Raw genomic sequence first — 20752 nt, forward strand, 5'->3', positions numbered from 1 at the left:
ATTCTAAACTTCTTGAGAGTGTTTCCCCAAGATTGCCACTTTGAGTGAAGTTGCAGATTTTTTTTTTAATCTATACCTTTTTGGTTCTAATGGACTATGGACTTACACAGAAGCAGTGTGTGTTATTAATAATAATATTTCAATGACTCCCTTTCCTTACCACTAGTCTCACAAGATCAGAGATTTCTCCCCCCAAAATGGGGCTACATAATTGAGCGTTAAATGAATATAGAAAGAGATACTGCAGTGTTTGATAGATTTATAAATATTTAAATGAAAAAATGATTTGCTTTTTCAAAATGTTCACCTAAGACAGTGGTTCTCAGCCTTCCTAATGCCGCGACCCTTTAATACAGTTCCTCATGTTGTGGTGACTCCTCAACCATAAAATTATTTTTGTTGGTACTTCATAACTGTAATTTTGCTACTTCTATGAATTGGGCAACCCCTGTGAAAGGGTCGTTTGACCCCCCAGAGGGTCACAACCCTCAGGTTGAGAACCACTGTCCTAAGAGATAATAAGGTAGAATTATCAGATGTGATTAAATTAACAAATGTGTTCTGTAGTTTAATATACCTTGATTAGGAAACAATTACTTAGGAATGTATATTTTTGAGAAGTGTTCAAGTATTGTTTTTTAAATTATAATTCATTACAGATAATTTGATAGTTGATTTTATAATTTAATAGCAATGATAATGACAAAATAGAGAAATTAACCTCAAATCTAAACCAAGGTACTTAATAATAAGCATTTGATATGTGAGTAAATATAAGTTGCAGTAGAATTTTATGCAGTTGCAATAGTTTGACACCCATGACAGAAGCACTGTTGACGTAGTGGTTATGTGTTGGGCTGCTTGCTAACTGCAAGGCTGACCATTTGAAATCACTAGTTGCTCCTTGGGAGAAAGACTTGCAGTCTTGGAAACATACAGGGGCAGTTCTACTCTGTCCTTTGGGGTTGCTATGAGCCAGCATCGACTCTATGGCAGTGAGGTGTTTTTTGTTTTGTTTTGTATGTGAAAAATAGTTGTTAGAATATTTAGATGAGAAATACAGTTTTTAGTAGATGAGAGAAAATGATATATATTTTATTACATTGAGTGGTAGCTACAAGTACAGAATTAGAGACTTTTATTTTGCCTCTTCAGTGCTCCACTTGACCACTGTACTTTGTTATGTAAGTGGCATCAGTTTTGGTTGCTATATTAGGTTGTAATTTAGTTACTTATGTTGGTTACAAAACAGTATTCCTGTTGCTATAATTACAGCTTAAAAACTCTCATTCTAAACTTCTTGGGTGTATTTTTACTTCAAGCTGCTTTGCAGGTGGAAATTGAATATGTTTAGGCATTGAATGTAACAATTTTAAGCCTATTTAGAAATTTGAGTTTTGCCAACCAATTTTTTAAAAGCTTAGTACGGTCAAATGTTCTATCACTGTTTAAAAGAACTGACAGAAAAATTCCGTGTGTTTCTAAGTGTCTTAAGTGGTTACATATTTCTTCATCTACAACTTAAATTATACCTAGCAAATAAATATTTTCAGCACTGAAATATTTTATAGAACTTAAGATAACCAAATAAAATATTGAAATGTTTTAAACTAATGCTGTAGCTGGAATTCTAGTCAGAATTCTTACTTTTCAGTAAATGTGTATGTAATTCATAGATTAACTTTTTATCATTTGGTGAACAAACTTTTGTGAGGAAAATTTTTAAAGGAATTTTACATTTCATAACAGTAGCTTTATATGCTGTTTGTATTCCCCCACCATTGGGCTACATGCCTTTTATGAAGGATTTAAAGATTTAAATAATTAGATACCATTCATTAAGCAAAAATTATATCCTATTTATATAATAAGTATTCATTTTAGAAAATATGGAATATATGTAATATCGTGAAGAAATATCCTCAAATGAAAGAAAATATTTTGATGCATCTTAAAATGCTACTGACTCCAGTTTTTAAATGTATGTGTACAAATAAAATATGAAAATATACTCATTTTGAAAAAAAGATTACAAGCCAGTACTTGGAGGAAAACTAAGAGGCAAACATCACATAAAGTTGAGTAGCAATAGACATTCCTAAGAACTAAATTGTGAGTTAAGTTAGCACTTTACAAACTGAACATTGTTTGTATTTTGTTTGTTTACAAACAAAAAGAACATTGTTCAGGAGATGTTAAAAAGTTTATAGAAAAATATATTAACAATTGATTTGAAGTGCACATCAGTATTTCCCCAGAATTCCTGTAATCCAAAACAAAGTACAGCTCTTTATCCAATTTTTTTTTTTTAACTGTGGAGCACAGAATACTTTGCTAGGCACACATGGACACAGTGTAGTTAGTGTTAAGGTCTCAGAAAGAACTGACTTGGGAAGCAGTGAACCAACTGACCTTATAATTTAAAATGTTAGCTCTATGGAAATTGGACAGGATCATTCTTAACACCAACTTAGTTAGTAGAAATCTGAATTCTTGGATTGGTTATTAGCTCTGTAATTCTTTGAGGTCAATTAAAGCCCGGAGTTAGTGTCTTCAGGCACAGGCATGCCAGAAGGAGGACAAAACGGAGGGAAGAAAAAGTGAGTGAGGCTGTGTGAACAGAGATGTTAAAAAGTAGTTCTAAATTTAACACAGTTCTAGACAGCCAACTGAAGTTTTAAAAAATGTATTCCAGATTTTATTTTAGAAATAGTTTGATATACAGAGAGAATTAATAAGGAAAATGAAATATTTAAAAATACATAAAAAGTGAAATACATAAAAAAATAAAATACATAAAAATACATGTAAAATGGTTTACATGTTTTTATATCTCTCCTAATAAAAATATTTCCTGAGCATATCTCTAAGATCAGACATTGAAGTTTCTATCAAGAAATATCTGACAAAATAATTAAATCCTCATAAACACATTAGCTTTTGGTTTGGGAGTAGAACTTTTAAAGGAATGTTTACCTGAGACTTTTGAATATTTATGAAACAAAACTCTCTTTTAATTATTTTTTGTTGTTAACATACTAAGATTTTTAGAATGAACCCATTAGTTTTCAAAGTCTATTATTTTGATTGGCCCATTTTTTGCCTCCACCTACATAGTTGTGAGGCTGGTGCTACATAATAAAGTTGCATAAAGGCTAAACTAATTGGATAAATTAATGTCCTTGACGAGTTTTTCTTATGCCCAGAGACCATGTAAACTGCACTTCAGGACATTTTAAGTCAGTGACACTAGTTATAACAGTTAGAAAAATATATTTCCCTGGATCCTTGCTTCAGAATTTCATGTAGTGTATTGGGTGTCTCCTTTAAAATTTTAACAAAGTTAAATTAACTGCACTAGCTTGTGCTTTTTCAAATTTGGTAATCCTGATTGCCAGCTGTTATTTTTTCCTGATAAATGCATTAGAAGAAAACCAGACAACATACGTGCTTATTACTTTTATTAAGTAAATTAGCTGAGCATAAAAGAATGTAAGCACTAATTTTGCTTATATTTTTATAACTATTACTATGTTCTAATTCAGTGGGTTTTACCATGAAACTACTAAAAACTGTTGAAGTTTACAGACCTTCCTTTTAAATAGTTCTAAAAACTTCCAATTTGTATGTCACTTTTTATTTCTCTTATAGTGTATATAGGCTGTAGTGCACAGAACACTAGTACTTTAGTCTGATTTCTCCTGAATAGTCCTTCACTATTTGAATTAAATTTCTCTAATGGTTTTAGTCTTTGTGCTATTTTCTGAATATCAGGGGGATCAGGAAAATAGTATCTTTCACTCTGTTATGTTGTTCCTAAATACTGGCAAGTTAGGAGGAAGGGATTTTATATTGTTTATCAGACAAGTAGCTTTTGTACAATATTGAATTTTCTGCCTACCACCAATATGAAATAGAATATCAATCTCTTTTCTACCTGCAATCTGCTGGTTTAAGCATAATCCCAAATCAGAATTTTTGCTCAAATATTTATATTGATTTTCTTTAAAAGAAAGTTTCAAGAAAGATTTGAGGTGAACTTGAATGTGACAGTGTATAACATTTTTCATTAATAAAAACAACAAATGTAAAAAGTTCTAGAACTTGGTTAGAACATGGTTAGCTCTAGAACTTAACCATGGAGACAAAGTTAGAGGGATAAAAACACAGAAGATAGTTTAGTTTCTAGGTACTAATAATTGTTTTTTGCATTTCCTAGGCAACTATTTGATTTTAGACTTATAATTTTGGTTTGTTTCTGTTCATATTATTTTAATAATTTTGTTTCTGCTTTGAATTACGTGCAATTGGATATCTACTCTTGAAAAGATACAGTTTTTACTAACCTGTGCTAGTGGCAATTTAATACACATGCTTTGTAATACGTATATTTAATGAACATTGCCATAATTGCCCAAGTAGTCAAAATTAAAACTACGTAAAAGAATGGCACTTATTTTAGATAAAAACAACTTTCAAAATGACATTAATATCTTTGGAAATTAGTGTAAATTATTTTATGAATTTAGGAGCTGTTAAAAATATTACTAACAGATAAGATTTGTGATTGACAAGAGAAAAATTTAACTTTGGTAAAATGAATTTTGACACTTGATTTTATACTCATTACAGAGATTATTCAACTTTTCTATAGCCTTTAATCTAGGATAAAGTGTAGGTCTCTGCTTTTGCAATCAGTCTAGATTGTTTTGTTGCGCCCAGGGGGCAGTATGACCCACTTTGGGAAGTAGTGGCATAAATGAAATAGTAGGACTTGCCTCATTTAATCTGTTTAATGGATCCTTAAACCACTTTTTATTGTTGGTTCCATTGAGTGAATTCCGGACTCATGGCAGCTCCACATATGCTGACTCATAGCGCCCCCTGTGGGTTTCCGAGACTGTAACTGTTTATGGGAGTAGAAAGCCTAGACTTTTCCTGGGCATATGTAGAGTGGAACTATTTTATTGGTGTTCCAAGGTGATGGCGTTCCAAAAGTAGGTTGCCAGGCCTGTCTTCTGACACCCTTCTCAGTGAAATTGAGCCACCAGCCTTGGGCTAGCAATCAAGTGGTTAACCATTTACACTATCCAGGGACCCCTGCTAGTGTAATCACTCACTGCCCTCAAGTCGATACCAACCCTTGGGAACCTTACAGGAGAGAGTAGCGCTGTCCCTGTAGGTTTTCTTTGTGGGAGCAGAGCTCCCTCTTTCTACCAGATGTGTTCCTGTCTCTATTTTATAAATGCAGAAATTGGTCTCCAAATCTAAAGTAAGAAGACCTGCGTTCTAGACCTAGAACCATCAGTGAATTACTTTGTGATCTTGAATAAGTCACTGTTTTTCTGGATCTCCATTTTCTCATACTCATAGTTGTTACTTAAAAATCTTCATTTTTACAAAACTTGTGAGTAGTAACATCTGACTTTTTGAATATCTTTTTTTAATTGTCTTTTGCAGGCTTATGAATTTTTATTTTTAGCTCTCTCTTGGTAACTTAAAGACAGAACATGATAGAGTCATAGATGTTATATTTTACTTAGAAAATTTTCTGTCAGATTTTATGTAGATACTGAAAAGCTCAATATTATTTCATCTTTTGATTTTCTATGTCATGAATGTTTTTGAGCATTTGCAGTACACTTAGCACTTGGTGAAAACAATGCAGTGATATGGAGCAATAAATCTATTTCTCAAACATCATGATTATAAATATGAGAAAATGAATTCTTTGGACTTCAATTTCTTTACTGTAACATAGTTAAATAAGCATTCTAATGTACCTTTTGACTCTGAAATCTGTGACCCTTAAACAGAGTTGTAAAGGCTGGTAAGGATCCTACCTAATAGATTTACATGGTCTTTGTGTCAAAACAACGACAAAACACAGTACCGTTATTTTTTAAAGTATTCGTTTTATTTGTGGGTCACTAGATTTTATATAATATTATAGTAAAATAAAGTCAAACTCTCTGGAAGAACAGACACAGATCCCTAGCAAAGGGAATGGTAGGTAAAGATCTCCATTTCTAATATATGATCAAACAGTTCAACTTTCAAGCAAAGATGATGTTTCTTGTCAGCTCAAAAACAATACAAGGGAAAGGATAAAGGCTACAAATAGTAACACTCTAGGATTCTCTACTGTGATATTTAGATTAGCTTTATGTGTTACTTCCTTTCCCTACTTGAAACATACATAAGTAGGCATAATTGAATTACTTTAATTTTAATTGCTTAGTTTATTGGCACAGCTCTATCTTTAACTGCACTTCCAAATGTTTCATCACCTCACTGTCTCTTTCTATGCATGCTAACATTTTAAAATGTATTCTGGTAGTTTTCTGATTCATTGACACTACATCCTATATTGGCTTGTACCCATCTTTATTTTTCTTCCCTAATTAGATTTTTTTTTTTTTTAAAAATTTTTTTTCATTTCATATTCAGGTCTATTAAGTGGAAACAGACCAAGGAATTTATATTCACTCAGTGCCATCGAGTCGATACAGACATGAGAAAGATTTGCTTTCATTGAACTTACAAAAAAAGAAACCTTCAGAATTAAAAATTGTAAAGCATATTAAAGTTTAGAATGTGGCTGAAATTATTGTTTTTTCATTTATGTTGTTCCTACATCTAAATCATTTTTCTCTTTACAGATATTGATGATACTCAAATACTTCCCCGCTCAACTAGAGCCAGACATTATTCACAAAGCGAAGACACTGGGAATGAAGTTTTTGGTGCAGTGAATGAGGAACAGCCATTGCCTCGAAGTAGCAGTACTTCTGACATCTTGGAACCTTTCACTGTTGAACGAGCCAAAGGTGCAGTTCCTGTCATTGACAGTTCATCCCGTCATGCGCCAAGTTTGCAGAGTTCCACAGAGGCTTCTTCGATAACTAGATCCACTGAAAGCCACATCACTGATACTCATAGTAGAGAGTCTTCTCTGGAAGTTGGTGATAGCATATATGACCATCTTTGTCATTTAATAGGTCCAGTAGAACTTGCAGATTCAGCTTTTGAACAAATCCAATACATTGACCTTGAAGGAGATGACGATCTTCTTTCCTCCCTGAAAGAATATCTTAAGGAAAACCCGGAAAATCACAGTAAAAATGAGATAGGTGGAGATACAGCTACTCAGGAAGTGATGAGTGCAGTAAACAGGGATGAAGGATCATCTTTAGATGAATTAGAATACATAGACCAGGAAACTATATCAGAAAATACTACTACTTGTGTTGGACATCCTGAAAACACACAGTTCCAAAGAGAACCAAACTCCGCTGTCTTCATGAGTAGTATTGCACCTCACCAGTTAGACAGTGTCACAAGAACGCAGACCTCTGCAAAATCTAAGCCACCAGCCAGTGGGAAACAGTCATCGGACCGTAGTTCAGGTAGTCCTTGTGATAAAGAGAAAAGGAAATATTTGTATAGACAGCCAGCCACAGAGTTAGATGCCTGTGTAGACCTAACACTAGTTGAAAAGCTCAAGGGTGTGCAAATGAATGAAAAAATCACTGTCCCACATGTTGTGCATGCCAAGAAAGTTACACTAAAAACACCCATTAACCACAGAATGCCTCATGTTCCACATAGTAAGCTTTCTCCAACTAAAAGGAGCTTGTCTGAAACAGTAACGCACAGAGCCAAAATCATGAAAATTGCTACTAAAAAAAGAAATAGTGTTCATGTTACTTTTAGACCATCAACCGAATCAGTTCAGTTTTACAATCCTCTGGAAAACAAAGAGGCCCCATGGAAGATGAGACTTCGGAAGCTCGGTGGCTTCAGTAGTAGCAGCAGTAATAGTAACAGCAATACTAGCAGCACCTGCGGCACACACACCAGCTCAAACTGTGATGCAGAGCTAGTCAAACCTGGTGTTTACAGGCCTCTAGGTACAATTAGTACATCAGTAAGTAGTAAACCAATTAAAGAAGCCACAGAGACTCCCACCGTCATGTTACAAAAAGAAGGAATTGCAAGTCATCAGTTAGGTAACCGTAGTTCTCTGAGGTCATCGAGTCATGAGGCAGGGCTACCGCAGGGCTCCCTGGGTGGCGTTTATAAAACTGTTGTACATGCTCTTTCGAAGCCGAAGGCAAATGTTTCCCCACAGAGGCAGAACAGAATGCCACCAGAGGCTCCACTGAGGGATCTGTACAGTCATGTAATGGGCTATTTTGGAAGGAAAGCCGCAGGTGAGCACTAACAGTGTGCAGAGCGCAAAAGGAGAAAGACAGCACCAGTTTGGCTTAATGCAACTGAAGCAAGCTATAAGCAATCAAAAAGCTTTGGGATGGTCACTGCTTTCTCTCTGTTCGGTTATGCATGCGCCTTTTCCCAGCTGTATTTTCCCAGCATAAATTGTTTATTTAAATTACTAATTTCCCTTGTAAGGCATTCGTTAAACCTCTTTGCTGCTGAACTAGATAGGAAAGAGGAAGATGTGGGGAAATATAATGATCTTTAAAAAGCTACCCAACTCAGTCATTTTCCTGAGTCTGTTTATCACACAAGCCTTGAAACTAAAATTAAGTTTATTGAGGAGTTAGAATACTTTCTCTCCCAGCCCCACTATTTTTCACATTTAAAGGGGAATCATCAACACTTAATTGAATTCAATCATTTTTACTGTTGCATTATTTTGTTTGACCATTTCTCATGGTAGAAAATAATGTTGACATTCTAGAACATAATAGAAATCAATGAGCACCAACATTCTTGGTTAATGGTCTTATCACTGAGGAGGAAATGATTTCTTAAATTTCAAGGTAGACTTTTCATGTAAGCTATTTCCAAAAATACCATAGGCTTTTCAATTTTGCATTCATTCACATCGAATGCAAGATACATCCTTGAAACATTAAATCATTATATTCCGTTCTGTGAGATTTGAAGATGTGCCTTAAGAAAGGTTTCATGAGAGCTGATCATAATTTAAACATGAAACCTCCATGGGCAGATTAAAAAACAACAAGATTCTAACTTTTTCTCATCATAATTAAAAGTTAAGATAACTTCAGATATAGAAAATTAGCTTTCAGCAGTAAGGTAGGTTTTGGTTTTTTGTTTTGTTTTAACTTGGTTTTGTTAGCATGACTAACAGACTGCTATGTAAAGCATCTTGCATTGAGCCATTAATGCCACTTGAGGGCAGTATTTGATAGCAAAGCTGGGCAGTAATACAAAGATAATAGTTCACAATGAGCTTCTGACCAGTTTATTGCCTTAACCTGAAATGTTTTGTAATTCATGAGGAATATATACAGTACTGATTTTATTTTGATTGCAGATAAATAATTTTTCAACATCCCAATAGTGGAATAAATGAATAACTTGTTATTTTCTGTTCGTTTCTTATTAATACATTCTCTTATTCATATATATATCATGATATGTATTATAGTTAAAAATGATCAAAATAATTATATCCTTTTTCTTTAAGGAAACATTTGTGAAAATAAGCCACTTTTTTCTTAAAGTGCTAATTTGAAATTCTATTTTATAGTAGAAGCAACATTATATCAGTCAGGTTTTTGATTTTTGTTTTAAGAAATATTCAAACTCAGATGCTTTTTTGTATCGCTGAGATTTGTAGATTTAGAAGATCTATTTTTTGGGAATAAAAAGTATTATAAAGTATTAAGACTTAAAATAAAAGCATGGCGATAAGGAAGATAAATACTATACTAGTTTCTTTATAGGCAATATTAACCTAACTCCAGCTAGTGCTTATCTATAAGCTTTCTTGCTGTTTAAGGTCATACTGAAGATTGACTAACATCTGCTTAGTTGAAAAAGAAAGAATATCAACTTACTAATTCTTAAAATTAAATCTAAGAGGAGGGAAATTATTTGTAAATGCATGTTTGGCAAATAATTGATATGGCATAAATACTTTGGTTTTTTTTCTTTTCTTTTGGGTTTGTTTTAAATTTAGAAAATGCAGTTAAGTCTTTCCTCACTATATGTAGTTATTTATTTATTTTTAGCCAATAAAGAGGACATGAGCCCCAAACTGCCCCCTCTAAATAGTGAGATTGGCAGCAGCAGTGCTAATGTTCCCGATCTGATGGATGAGTTTATAGCAGAACGACTTCGAAGTGGTAATGCCTCAGTAAGTTTTGTTTGTTCAATTTTAGGGAAGAGGGTAAAAGTAATTAGAAGGGTGTGGGCATGCTATATATGTAGAAATTATTATTTTAAAAAATACCCTTTTCAAAAATGTAACACTGTTTTGGAGTGTTGATTTTTTTTAAAGTGGAAAAAAAGTGTATTTTTTATATTATTATTCAAAGACATAAGATAAACAGGCCTCTGGTTTTGACCGAGGAACTCTGGTGTTGCAGTCGGTGAAATGTCGGGCTGCTGACAGACTGGCGAGCTGAAGCCCACAGCCGCTCCGCAGGAGAAAGAGGAGCGGGTCTGCTTTCATGAAGGCTCACAGCCTCATGAAACTCCACCCAGTGATTTCCCTCTGTCTTAGAGGGCTGCTGGGAGTGAGAAAGGGCTAGAAGGCAGCCAGTTATCGGTTGGTTATAGTCCCAACCAGAGTGAAAGATTGGAAATACCTGGTTGCACAATTACAGCGGTATAATCCATTACCTCCTTAACCAGTTGCTGCCAAGTCAGCGCCAACTCCTGGTAATCCCGTATGAGTCGGAGCAGAACTGTGCTCCTGAGGGCTTTCTGCGGCTGATGTTTTGGGTGTAGAAGAGGCCTCTCTTGTGCAGTGACTCTGGGTGGCCTTAAGCTTCCAACTTTTTGATTAACAGCCAAACAGGTGAACTGTTGCACTGTACAGAGATTTTTTTCCTACCTTCTTAGTTCCACCCCTTCCTCCTCCTCGTTTTTGTCTTTTTCCATCTTTTCCCATATTGCTCCGTGAAGATCTTCTGGCCCAGCTTCCATAGTTTTGATAGCTTGCTTAGTCATTCCTCATAACTTTGCCACAGATTGTAATGTAGATGAATGTTGGGGTTCTGGGGAGAAAAAAAGTACTACGTATTTTATTTCCCATTGAGTCAATTCTGACTCATAGCAGCCCTAGTACAGAGTTGAACTGCCCCTGTGGGGGTTTCTGAGACTATAACACTTTAATAAAAGAGAGCTGGTGGCTTTGAATTGCTGACCTGGTTATTAGCAGACCCCCTGCCCCCATAACCACCGTACATACCTCCAGAACTTAGTTTATCCTTGTTCTTAGTTGCCAACCAATTAGTTCTAACTCATAATGACCCTAGGATTAAGAGAAGGAAACACTACTGCCCAGTCCTGCGCCACCCTCACTATTGTTCCTGTGTTGATCCCTTTCTTGTGGCCACGCCTTAATTGTGAGAGAGATGTGACAGTGTGCTTCCACAGAAATGATAGCCTTTGAAAACCCCATGGGAGAAGCCCTGCCAATAGTATTTAGGATCTACTCAATGGCAATGGGAATACATAATTAGTAAAGAAGATTCACAGGAGCCCAGGTGGTATAGTGGGTCCAAGTTGGAATGCTAACTGCATGTTTAGCAGTTCACAACCACTAGCCAATCTGCTGGAGAAAACTTCTCTACTCCTGTAATGATTGACCATCTCAGAAACCCACAGCAGCAGTTCTACTTTGTTCTGTAAAGTTGTTCTGTGTTGGAATTGACTTGATGACACTGAATTTGAGCTTTTGAAGGAACAATATGCAAAAGTGATTTTTTTTTTGAATAGTCATATTCCATTTGGGTTTCAACTTGTCTTTAGTAAAATTACATTTTTATTGTTGTGTTCTTTAATTTTTTCATAACTAGGTAAAAATCTTTATGTAGAATATTGTGTTTGTTCATTCTTTCCTCCCATCCTCTCAGTGTTTCTTCTGTTTCCTGCTGCTTTTTACATGTAAATACTTTGCTCTTCTTACTGCTTGAATTTATAGTCACTCCATGGATCCTCCTGAGTTTTCCGCGTCTCAGGCTAAGCACCATCTGATAATTTGGGTTTCTGCTTTAGGCAGAAGAACAGTAGTTCGGACTCTGGATCTGTAGTGACACAGGTGCTTTTGGTGAGAGGTTTCTACCCCTTCCTGCTCTAGGCCTTAATTCTCAAGGTTTTCAGATGCTTAACGAGACTGAAAATTTGTGTGTACGTGCGCGCGCGCGCGCGTGTGCACACGCGTGGGTGTTTTTCATGGTGAAATGTTTCTTGAATTTTTAAGACTATGACAAGAAGAGGAAGTAGTCCTGGCAGCCTTGAAATTCCGAAAGACCTACCTGATATTCTAAACAAGCAGAGCCAAATGCGCCCCATCGATGATCCAGGCGTGCCCTCGGAATGGACTTCTCCTGCCAGCGCAGGGAGCAGTGATCTTATCAGCTCAGATAGCCATTCGGATTCTTTCAGCGCTTTCCAATATGATGGCCGAAAGTGTGACAGCAAGTATCTTTTTCAGCGTGAACAATATGTCTTTTGATTGTGTTCTATTCAAGACCAAGTTACAGATTATCTAAACATCACCTTCCTCTCTAGTAGTACTTAAGACAAGGGTTCCTGTACATTTCTTGCCCCCCCAAAAGTTTTATCGGCATATAATTTATATATACAATTCAATAGTGCAATCACATCAAGAAGAGCTGCGCAGTCATCACCACAGTCCATTTTAGAACATTTTCTTCATTCTAGTATTCATTGTCATTAGCTCCTTATTTCCTCCCCACCTCCCCTTCCCCCCCCACTACCATTAATCCAGTTATTGTCTCTCTAGATTGACTTACTCTGAATTTCATATACAGAAACAAACACGAAATGAACAAGAATAACAAAGTAAAACAGATGAAAACCTCAATAGAAAAGAAAGCAGAAAACAAATACTAGAATAAATTTAAATAGATAATAAGGAAGATCAAAGGAAGATAGGATGCTCAAGTTAAACCTAACTAGCTGCAACAATCCACTTTCCAGTGCCTTCTGCATGTTAGTAAGGCTGTTCATTACCCTGGTCCATAGTCAGAGGGGATTCACCCGGGGCTTCTTAATCCAAGTGTATTTCCTCTTCACTTTTTTTTTTTAACAGCTTTTAAATGGGTTACAAGGGAGATCAAATGATAAGCTAGTACAACATTTTGTCCTAACTACATCTGCTATAATCAGCTTTATAATTCTCTCTGATAACAAGACTAATTGCATCCCTTACCTACGATCAGAGGGCATTCACCCACGGCTAAATCCACGCATGGACTCTGCAAATGGATTTTGGGCTTCTACTATCATCCATAGCCTTCTGCAGACCAGATGTTCACAATTTAAGCTCTGATGCCATCGCCTCTTTTAGCTTTGGATTAATTATTTACAATCCTTGGGTCATACAACCTGGTGTGCTACTTCTATGTGGACTTCGTTGACACCTCACTTAGGTGGCTGCTTGTTTAAAAACAAGCCGTAAGTCCCCAGACAGTTGTTCTTTCTGATAGCTGGGCACCATCTGTTCTTCACCATACTTTACCATGGTACTATATCTTTGTGATCTTTTCATGAGGGTGAACATCAAGCAGGGCCATATCATAAGAACTAATTGTTTTTTTTTGATACATTTCTATTTTTCATTGAAATTCCAAAAGAAGTTTTAGGGAGTCCCCTCCGGTTGGAATGACTTTATTTTGCCAAACTAAGGGCATTTTGAAAAATATAGCACTACCCTTTCATAAAACAAATGACATTATTAAAATTTTAAAAATGGAAAATGAAAAAAATGTTAGCATTACCTTGATGATGTAAGAATAAAGGACAGTCATGGTTATGAGTTGTCATGTATGCAAAATACATAATAAGTATTTACAGAAAACCTTACTATAGTGTTTCTTTTGCTTTTCATTGCCAAAATTTGGCCTTACAAACTTTCAGAAACAGTAACAATTTTAGAAAATGCTTATTTAAAAAAAAATAGCCCTTTTATGATATTGCTGGGAATTACAGTACTTTATCACAAGCCAGATAGAATAGGGTTACTGGGTTCCAGAATCTTTCTTGAATAATCACTCCAGGTTAAAACAACACTTGTGGTACTGTTTGGTGCTCTATTGCTACTGACTCATGGTGGCCCTGCAGGACAGACTAGATCTACCCCATATGGTTTCCAAGGCTGTAAATCTTTGTAGAAGGAGACGGCTTCATTTCTTTCCTACAGAGTGGCTGATAGGCTTGAACTGCCAATTTTTCAATTTACGGTCAACCACGTAACAACTTGCACTACTCTGAGTTAGAATCAACTAGTTGGCAATGGATTTATATTGCTAATACATTGGTATTCTGTTATACTATAACAGTGGTTCTCAACCTGTGGGTCACGACCCCTTTGGAGGTTGAACTCCTTGATATCAGCTCCCCTATATCCTCTCCCTCCTCCACCCTACCCCCCAGGAGTCCTTATTTTATTTTTCTATAATCGTTTTTTTTTTTTTTTGGTCCTGTCTTACACAATCTAGTATATACATTCACATACAGTTCGGTTGTTCGGTCCCCAGTGAGGTTATACAGTCATCAATGCTATCGGCTCCCTACTCCCCTCTTACCATACCCTCAGGGAACCATCACTCCTGTTTGTTTCTGAAGGGTTATCTATCTTGGCTTTCAGGTACCGAATGATCTTAAATATATAAATGAACATAAGCAAATCTGACATGATTAATGTGGTAAAACAAATTAAAAAATAATAGTAAGGGGAGGAAATATTAACTAGAGAATAGTTCTGTGGTTCATTAGTGCTATACCACAATCTGGACTTATCTTTCCTTCTGTGTGGCCCTTCTGAGAGTAACTGTCCAACTAATTTACAGAAGGGTCTTATGTTTCCTCTACATCCATGCCCTTTCACATCAATGTGGTTGCTTGTTTCTGAACTTCTGATGCCTCTTCTCATCAATACCTCATGATCACATAGACTGATGTGCTGCTTCCATGTAGGCTTGGCTGCTTCCCTGCTATATGGCTGCTTGTTTAACTACAATTATTAAACATTACTTTGTTATTTACACTTGTTTAAGTAGAATAGATTTAGGGGGAGTGATAATGTATGATCATTTTGATGAGGTATCTGTGCCTCTTTGGGATTTGGAACTCATATGAGCATTTCTTCTTCCTGTAGATTTTGGCTTTGGAGCTGACACTGGGATTGCAACCTCTGCTGAGCTGGATTCAGGTTCTGGCCATCATCATCAGAGTGCTGAGGAACAGGAAGTGGCTAGTCTAACCACACTTCACATAGATTCAGAAACCAACAGTCTTAATCAACAAGCCTTTTCTGCTGAAGTTGCAACAGTTACTGGTAAACATATTTGGATATATTCCTTAAATGTGTACCGTAAGCCTTACAAAGTATCTGTTTAGAATTTTGTTTGGGGAGTTTTAAATGTTACTTATTACTATTAGTTTCACTCATCTTTATGTAGCAATGGAGGGAGAAAAAGAAAGAACACTAAAAAACTGTAGTTGGGGAGATTGTGAGGAAATGGGGAATTAATAATAATGAGTACAAAAATGAATATGTTCTGAAATTGATTGCAGTGATGATTGAACACTTAAATATTCTCAAAATGTTGAATTATATGATATATGACTTATGTGGCCATGAGACTAAAAGAAATTGTTCTTGATCAAGAATCATTTTGGATTAACTTGATGAGTTTTATGAACTTCTAATTTCTTTTGCAAAATTGTGCATACACTCACTGGAATATTTTTCCCCCAGGGATTTAAAAATAGATAACCATAAAAGGTGTAGAGATACTATATATTTATCATTTTTGTTCAGAAGTATAGATTTTTTTAGAGTTGTATAGATTTATTTGGTAAACTACCTGGGTTCCCTACATAGAAGACTCTATTTTTCATTATGTCAGTATTCTGCATGTATACAGTAAATGTTGTTTTTCAGAAACTGTTGAGGTAAATATCTATCATGTAAACTATTTATATGTGGCCAAACAGCCTACTCTAATATGATAAGTAGTATTGAGGAAATTCAGTTATGCAGAATACCAGCTTACATTATAATAAGGTTACTGCAACGATTAGAGTGAGCCTGAGCAAGTTGTAGCCCATAATTCTTGGATTTCTACTGTGTGATCCAGATTCATTCTGATTCCAATTGAAGTTTGATTCCCCTCGATCATGTCTATTCACTCCAGCTTAAATGTCAATGGGGTGGTTTTTGCTCCTGTTATTATCTGCAAGTTGTAAGACTGGAACAATGAGTTTTGCCTCTCTGAGTAGCTAAGGTACGTTGTGTTAGCCAATTCAGATGGATTGCAGTAGGCCAGGTGAAAAAGAGAATGGTAGGAACACATCATCTATTTGTATATCCTGTCTCCTCGCTGCTAGAAATTAAGTAAAACATTTAGTCTTTCCTGTTGCAGGAAGCACGAGGCAGAGGACATAGGCCAATTGATTTGGATCCACACTCCCATGTCACAGGATTTAAAGTAATGAAAAAGAAATGTCAGAGAAAATTCTTTCTTTATATTAAAAAACTTTCACTGTATTTATCTTTAAAAGTAAATATAAGGGAAAGGTTACTCGACATTATTAGTAATCAGTGAAATATAAACACGAACCACAAAAGGTATCACTTTATACATATTAAAATAAGTTCCTAGATCTAAAAATATTGACAGTATTAACTGTTTAGGAGGATATAACTCAACCGGGAATCTCATACATTGATGGCAGGAATGCAAAAAAAAAAAAAAAAAATCTCTCTCTCTATATATAGAAACAGAGCCACTAAGGAAAAGTGTTAACAGTATTTTATAAAATGTACATTTATCATATGACCATTCCAGGTCTTTCCCTCAAACATCTGTATGTGAAAGTTCATAGCAGCATTATTCCTAGTCGATACAAATTGAAAACATTGTTTTTGTATAAATCTAAAAATTTTTAATATGTATGCAACATATTTACTATACTTAGAGCTTTCTGGGATTCCACTAGGGATTTTTATTAGGAACTATATTCTTATTCAGTGACATTAGTAGTACTGCAGAGAGTTACTGTCTAAGAAATTAAAGCAGTTCTAGGATTTATTTCTATTTGAAAAACACAAAACTGATCAAAGAATATTAGACTTCTCAGGAAGAAATGTCTAAACACAGACTTGAAAGATAAACAGAAATTAATCAGATACAGAAGAAAAGGAAAAGCATGTAGATAAGACCAGAGGTTTCTATGAATTCTTATAAATTTAGTTACTTTTTTGTGTCTAGGGTTTAAAGTACTATAGGTAATGTAGATAGGTAAGAAAGTTGCACAAAGACTTGAAAATCATAATAGGAAGTTTGGATTCATTCTGAGAATCCACTGAAGAATTTTTAAATTCAGGAGTGACATAATCGATTTTGTTTAGGACTTTTGATACTTTATGGAGAATAGATTGGAGGAAGGAGTTGGGCATGAGGAAGGAACCTGGTGACCACTGTAATTCAGACTAGCAATGGTAGTAACATATAGAGCAGCAGAATTGCCCCAAATTTCAATTACATAAAACTATAACAGTACCAGAAAGAAAACTAATTTCATGTTTGTGTAGAAGAATCTGGTAGAGGAGTAGGTATTGCTAGCTCTTACTGCTGGCTACTATTAACTAATATGTCCAGTTCTCATTCCATTGAGTAGACCTCTAGGTACAAAATCTCATACATGTATTATTTTGTTGTTTTCTTGGCCAATTTACAACCTGTTTTGTTTTTTCCCCCAGGCTTTTCATGTTTTTATTTTGTTCTTATTGGGGTTTTAAGCATTGTATTTTAGGTAGAATACCGGAAATACACTTATATGGTAATTTTATTGAATTATGCTTACAGGTTCAGAAAGTGCTTCCCCAGTTCATTCAGCTTTGGGATCCAGATCACAGACACCTTCCCCTTCGACCCTGAACATAGATCACATGGAACAGAAGGGTCTACAGCTGGATGAGAAGCTCCACCACTCTGTTCTTCAGACGCCAGATGATCTAGGTAATATTTGGAAGTTAGAAATTTGTCATTTTCTAGTGCATCAGTGTCAGGGAGATCTCAAGCCATCTTAAGCATGATTATACATAAATACTTATGATATTTTTGAGCAGTTCTCTTCGCATAGTGGTTGTATGAGGCAGGATTGACTAGAGAAACAAATCCATAGAAACTGATATATGTGTAAGAGAGAGCTTTATATCAAAGAGCAATTGTATATTGAGAAAACATTCCAGCCTAGTCTGGATCAAGTCCTTAAGTATGATTAATTGTGGAAACTTAAAATTTTGTTGAAGTGTTAGTGTTCATTTTCACTGTTTTTGTGCATTTTTTTTTTTAATGCTAGCTCTGATTTAATTGTGAAATATAGTGCCTTAAGTACTAAAAACAAAAACAGACTTAGAAATATTTCCAATAGGATCTGCCTTCACCCTGAAACTTTTTATTCATTTGATGATATAACTTGAGTAATTATAGATAAAAGTGAGAGTATTTGCTAATAAATTTGAACTTTAGTTATATCAACCATAACACACTCCACCCAGAGCCTGCAGTGTGAGCAGCATTTGCTTTATTTTCTCTTAAGTGAATCTAGTTAGAAGCATTATTGAATAAGTAATTACTGGCATAATAAGGAATTGTGAGCGAGTGAAGTTTTGACCGAACAGTAAAAAAATAGCACTAGTGTCTATTGATATCTCTTTTATTATTCGCTTTTGTAGATACTTTAAATAGTTATTTTAAATTGGCCTTTTGTATTTTTGTGATTCATTTTCTAGATAAAGTTATTTATGGTATTGTTTTGTTTCTTTTTTTTTCTATAGAGATCAGTGACTTTCCATCTGAATGTTGTAGTGTGATGGCAGGAGGTACTCTCACAGGCTGGCATGCGGATGTTGCTACTGTAATGTGGCGTAGAATGCTTGGCATTTTGGGAGATGTCAATGCTATTATGGATCCTGAGATACATGCTCAAGTTTTTGATTATCTCTGTGAACTTTGGCAAAATCTAGCTAAGGTAAAGATGAAAGGAAAGATGCCCAGGGGAAAGGGAAGAAAAAACGAGTATTAAGAAATAGAGAGGCCTTAAAGAACATTAACTCCTTCCTCATTATACATGTAATGGTTGTGTGTTGGGCTGCTACTCCAAGGTCAGCAGTTTGAAACCATTTGCCGCTCCACAGGAGAAGGATGGGGCTTTCTATTTCCATAAAGAGTTACAGTCTCAGAAACTCGAAAGTTACAGTATTTCTACCCTGTCCTTTAGAGTCACTATGAGTGGGCATTGACTCAATGGCAGTGAGTTTAGTTTTGGTTATTATACATAAACTGATACCCCAAATAAGTCACTTAGCCATCATCCACTTATTCATATCTAGTTATAGAAAGTGGACGTGGCTTGAGGCTAGGTAAACTGGAAGAGAATGGTTTTCATAGGCATGTTTTTTGTTTGAAAATTACAGATTAGAGATAACCTCGGCATTTCAGTTGATAACCTGACCTCCCCTTCTCCACCAGTTTTAATTCCTCCACTGAGAATTCTTACACCTTGGCTTTTCAAGGTAAGTTTGGTATATGAAATTATAGTTCGATAGTTTCATTTATAAATAGACATATAGTCAATCTTTTACATTTGATAGAAATTAACTAATATGTAACCTTTGCAGAACTCTTACTTTTAAACTAGAATTCTCAGAAAATTGTTAGGCATTATATGAGGAAGAGAGTGGTATACCAAAGTTTTTTTGGGTAGTTTATTATGTAGAATGGATCATTTGTATTTATTTAATTTTCTTAGTAAAATAAAAATGAATATAGAATAATGTTTCTTTACTACTTAAAGTGAAATGTAAACTTCAGATTTGTGTCATATAATACACTATGTACTTTTAAAGATCTAATTTTTTAACGTTTTATTTAATATGTTTGGTGTGATTTCCTTAAAGAAACAATATGTGGCATCCATATCTACAGTATATCATTTTGAATAATGATACTAGTTTCAGTAATCCTGATTTTTAGTTCATTAAAGAAATTGAGTCGTCATAGAAATAAATGAAAACATCGTTTGCTTTATCATCTTTTAAATATTTAACAAATCATATTTGTTCTTAAGTATTTATATTGATCTTTTAATTGTAGGCAACTATGTTGACCGATAAATATAAACAAGGTAAATTACATGCTTATAAGCTTATTTGTAATACAATGAAAAGAAGACAAGATGTATCTCCAAATAGAGATTTTCTGACACATTTCTACAATATAATGCATTGTGGTTTACTTCATATTGATCAGGTAAATATGTATATACCTCAGTATTAGTTTCTCAATTCTGTTTATTGAGTTTCAAAATCTAGAATTAAAACCATTTCCCTTATGTAGTGACTTTTATATACAAATAAATCCACTTTGTGACCGCATTTGTTTTTGAAGCATGGTTGAAAACCAAATTACTGTAGTTAGAGGGTTGATTTGAGTATTAAATCCATATTTAATTTTGGTTCACCAAACTGTTCATTTTTTATAAAAAGGTTAAACCATGCTTTGCTTAGGTACAAAACATCTTCTATTAATGGCTTAATTTACTTATTCTTAGTATCTAGTTATAAAATTGTCTTGGACTTCATTGTAGGGTAAACTAGAAGAAAGAACAGTTTTGGGGGTTTTTTTTAATCATTTTATTGGGGGCTCATACAACTCTTATCACAATCCATACATACATCAATTGTATAAAGCACATTTGTACATTCATT

The 20752-nt window shown here is 34.9% G+C and overlaps 1 protein-coding gene across 11 annotated transcripts in view; it reads left to right on the top strand.

Moving 5' to 3' along the window:
- Nucleotides 1-20752, top strand: part of RALGAPA1 (Ral GTPase activating protein catalytic subunit alpha 1) — a 197483-nt gene that overhangs the window by 69743 nt on the left and 106988 nt on the right. For 8 of the 11 annotated variants that reach the window (XM_030885023.2, XM_030885024.2, XM_045287770.1 and 5 more), the window contains 8 exons: nucleotides 6663-8216; nucleotides 10011-10135; nucleotides 12209-12425; nucleotides 15131-15310; nucleotides 17847-17999; nucleotides 18821-19014; nucleotides 19460-19558; nucleotides 20139-20294. In XM_030885023.2, the coding sequence (XP_030740883.1) occupies nucleotides 6663-8216; nucleotides 10011-10135; nucleotides 12209-12425; nucleotides 15131-15310; nucleotides 17847-17999; nucleotides 18821-19014; nucleotides 19460-19558; nucleotides 20139-20294 (2678 nt within the window). The remainder of the gene's footprint in view (nucleotides 1-6662; nucleotides 8217-10010; nucleotides 10136-12208; nucleotides 12426-15130; nucleotides 15311-17846; nucleotides 18000-18820; nucleotides 19015-19459; nucleotides 19559-20138; nucleotides 20295-20752) is intronic. The other 3 variants (XM_030885028.2, XM_030885029.2, XM_004698535.3) reach the window with 1 other exon arrangement.

This window comes from Echinops telfairi, unplaced genomic scaffold, assembly GCF_000313985.2.
Source record: "Echinops telfairi isolate 266 unplaced genomic scaffold, ASM31398v2 ScPeMD7_18;HRSCAF=68, whole genome shotgun sequence".
NCBI classification, from domain to species: domain Eukaryota; kingdom Metazoa; phylum Chordata; class Mammalia; order Afrosoricida; family Tenrecidae; genus Echinops; species Echinops telfairi.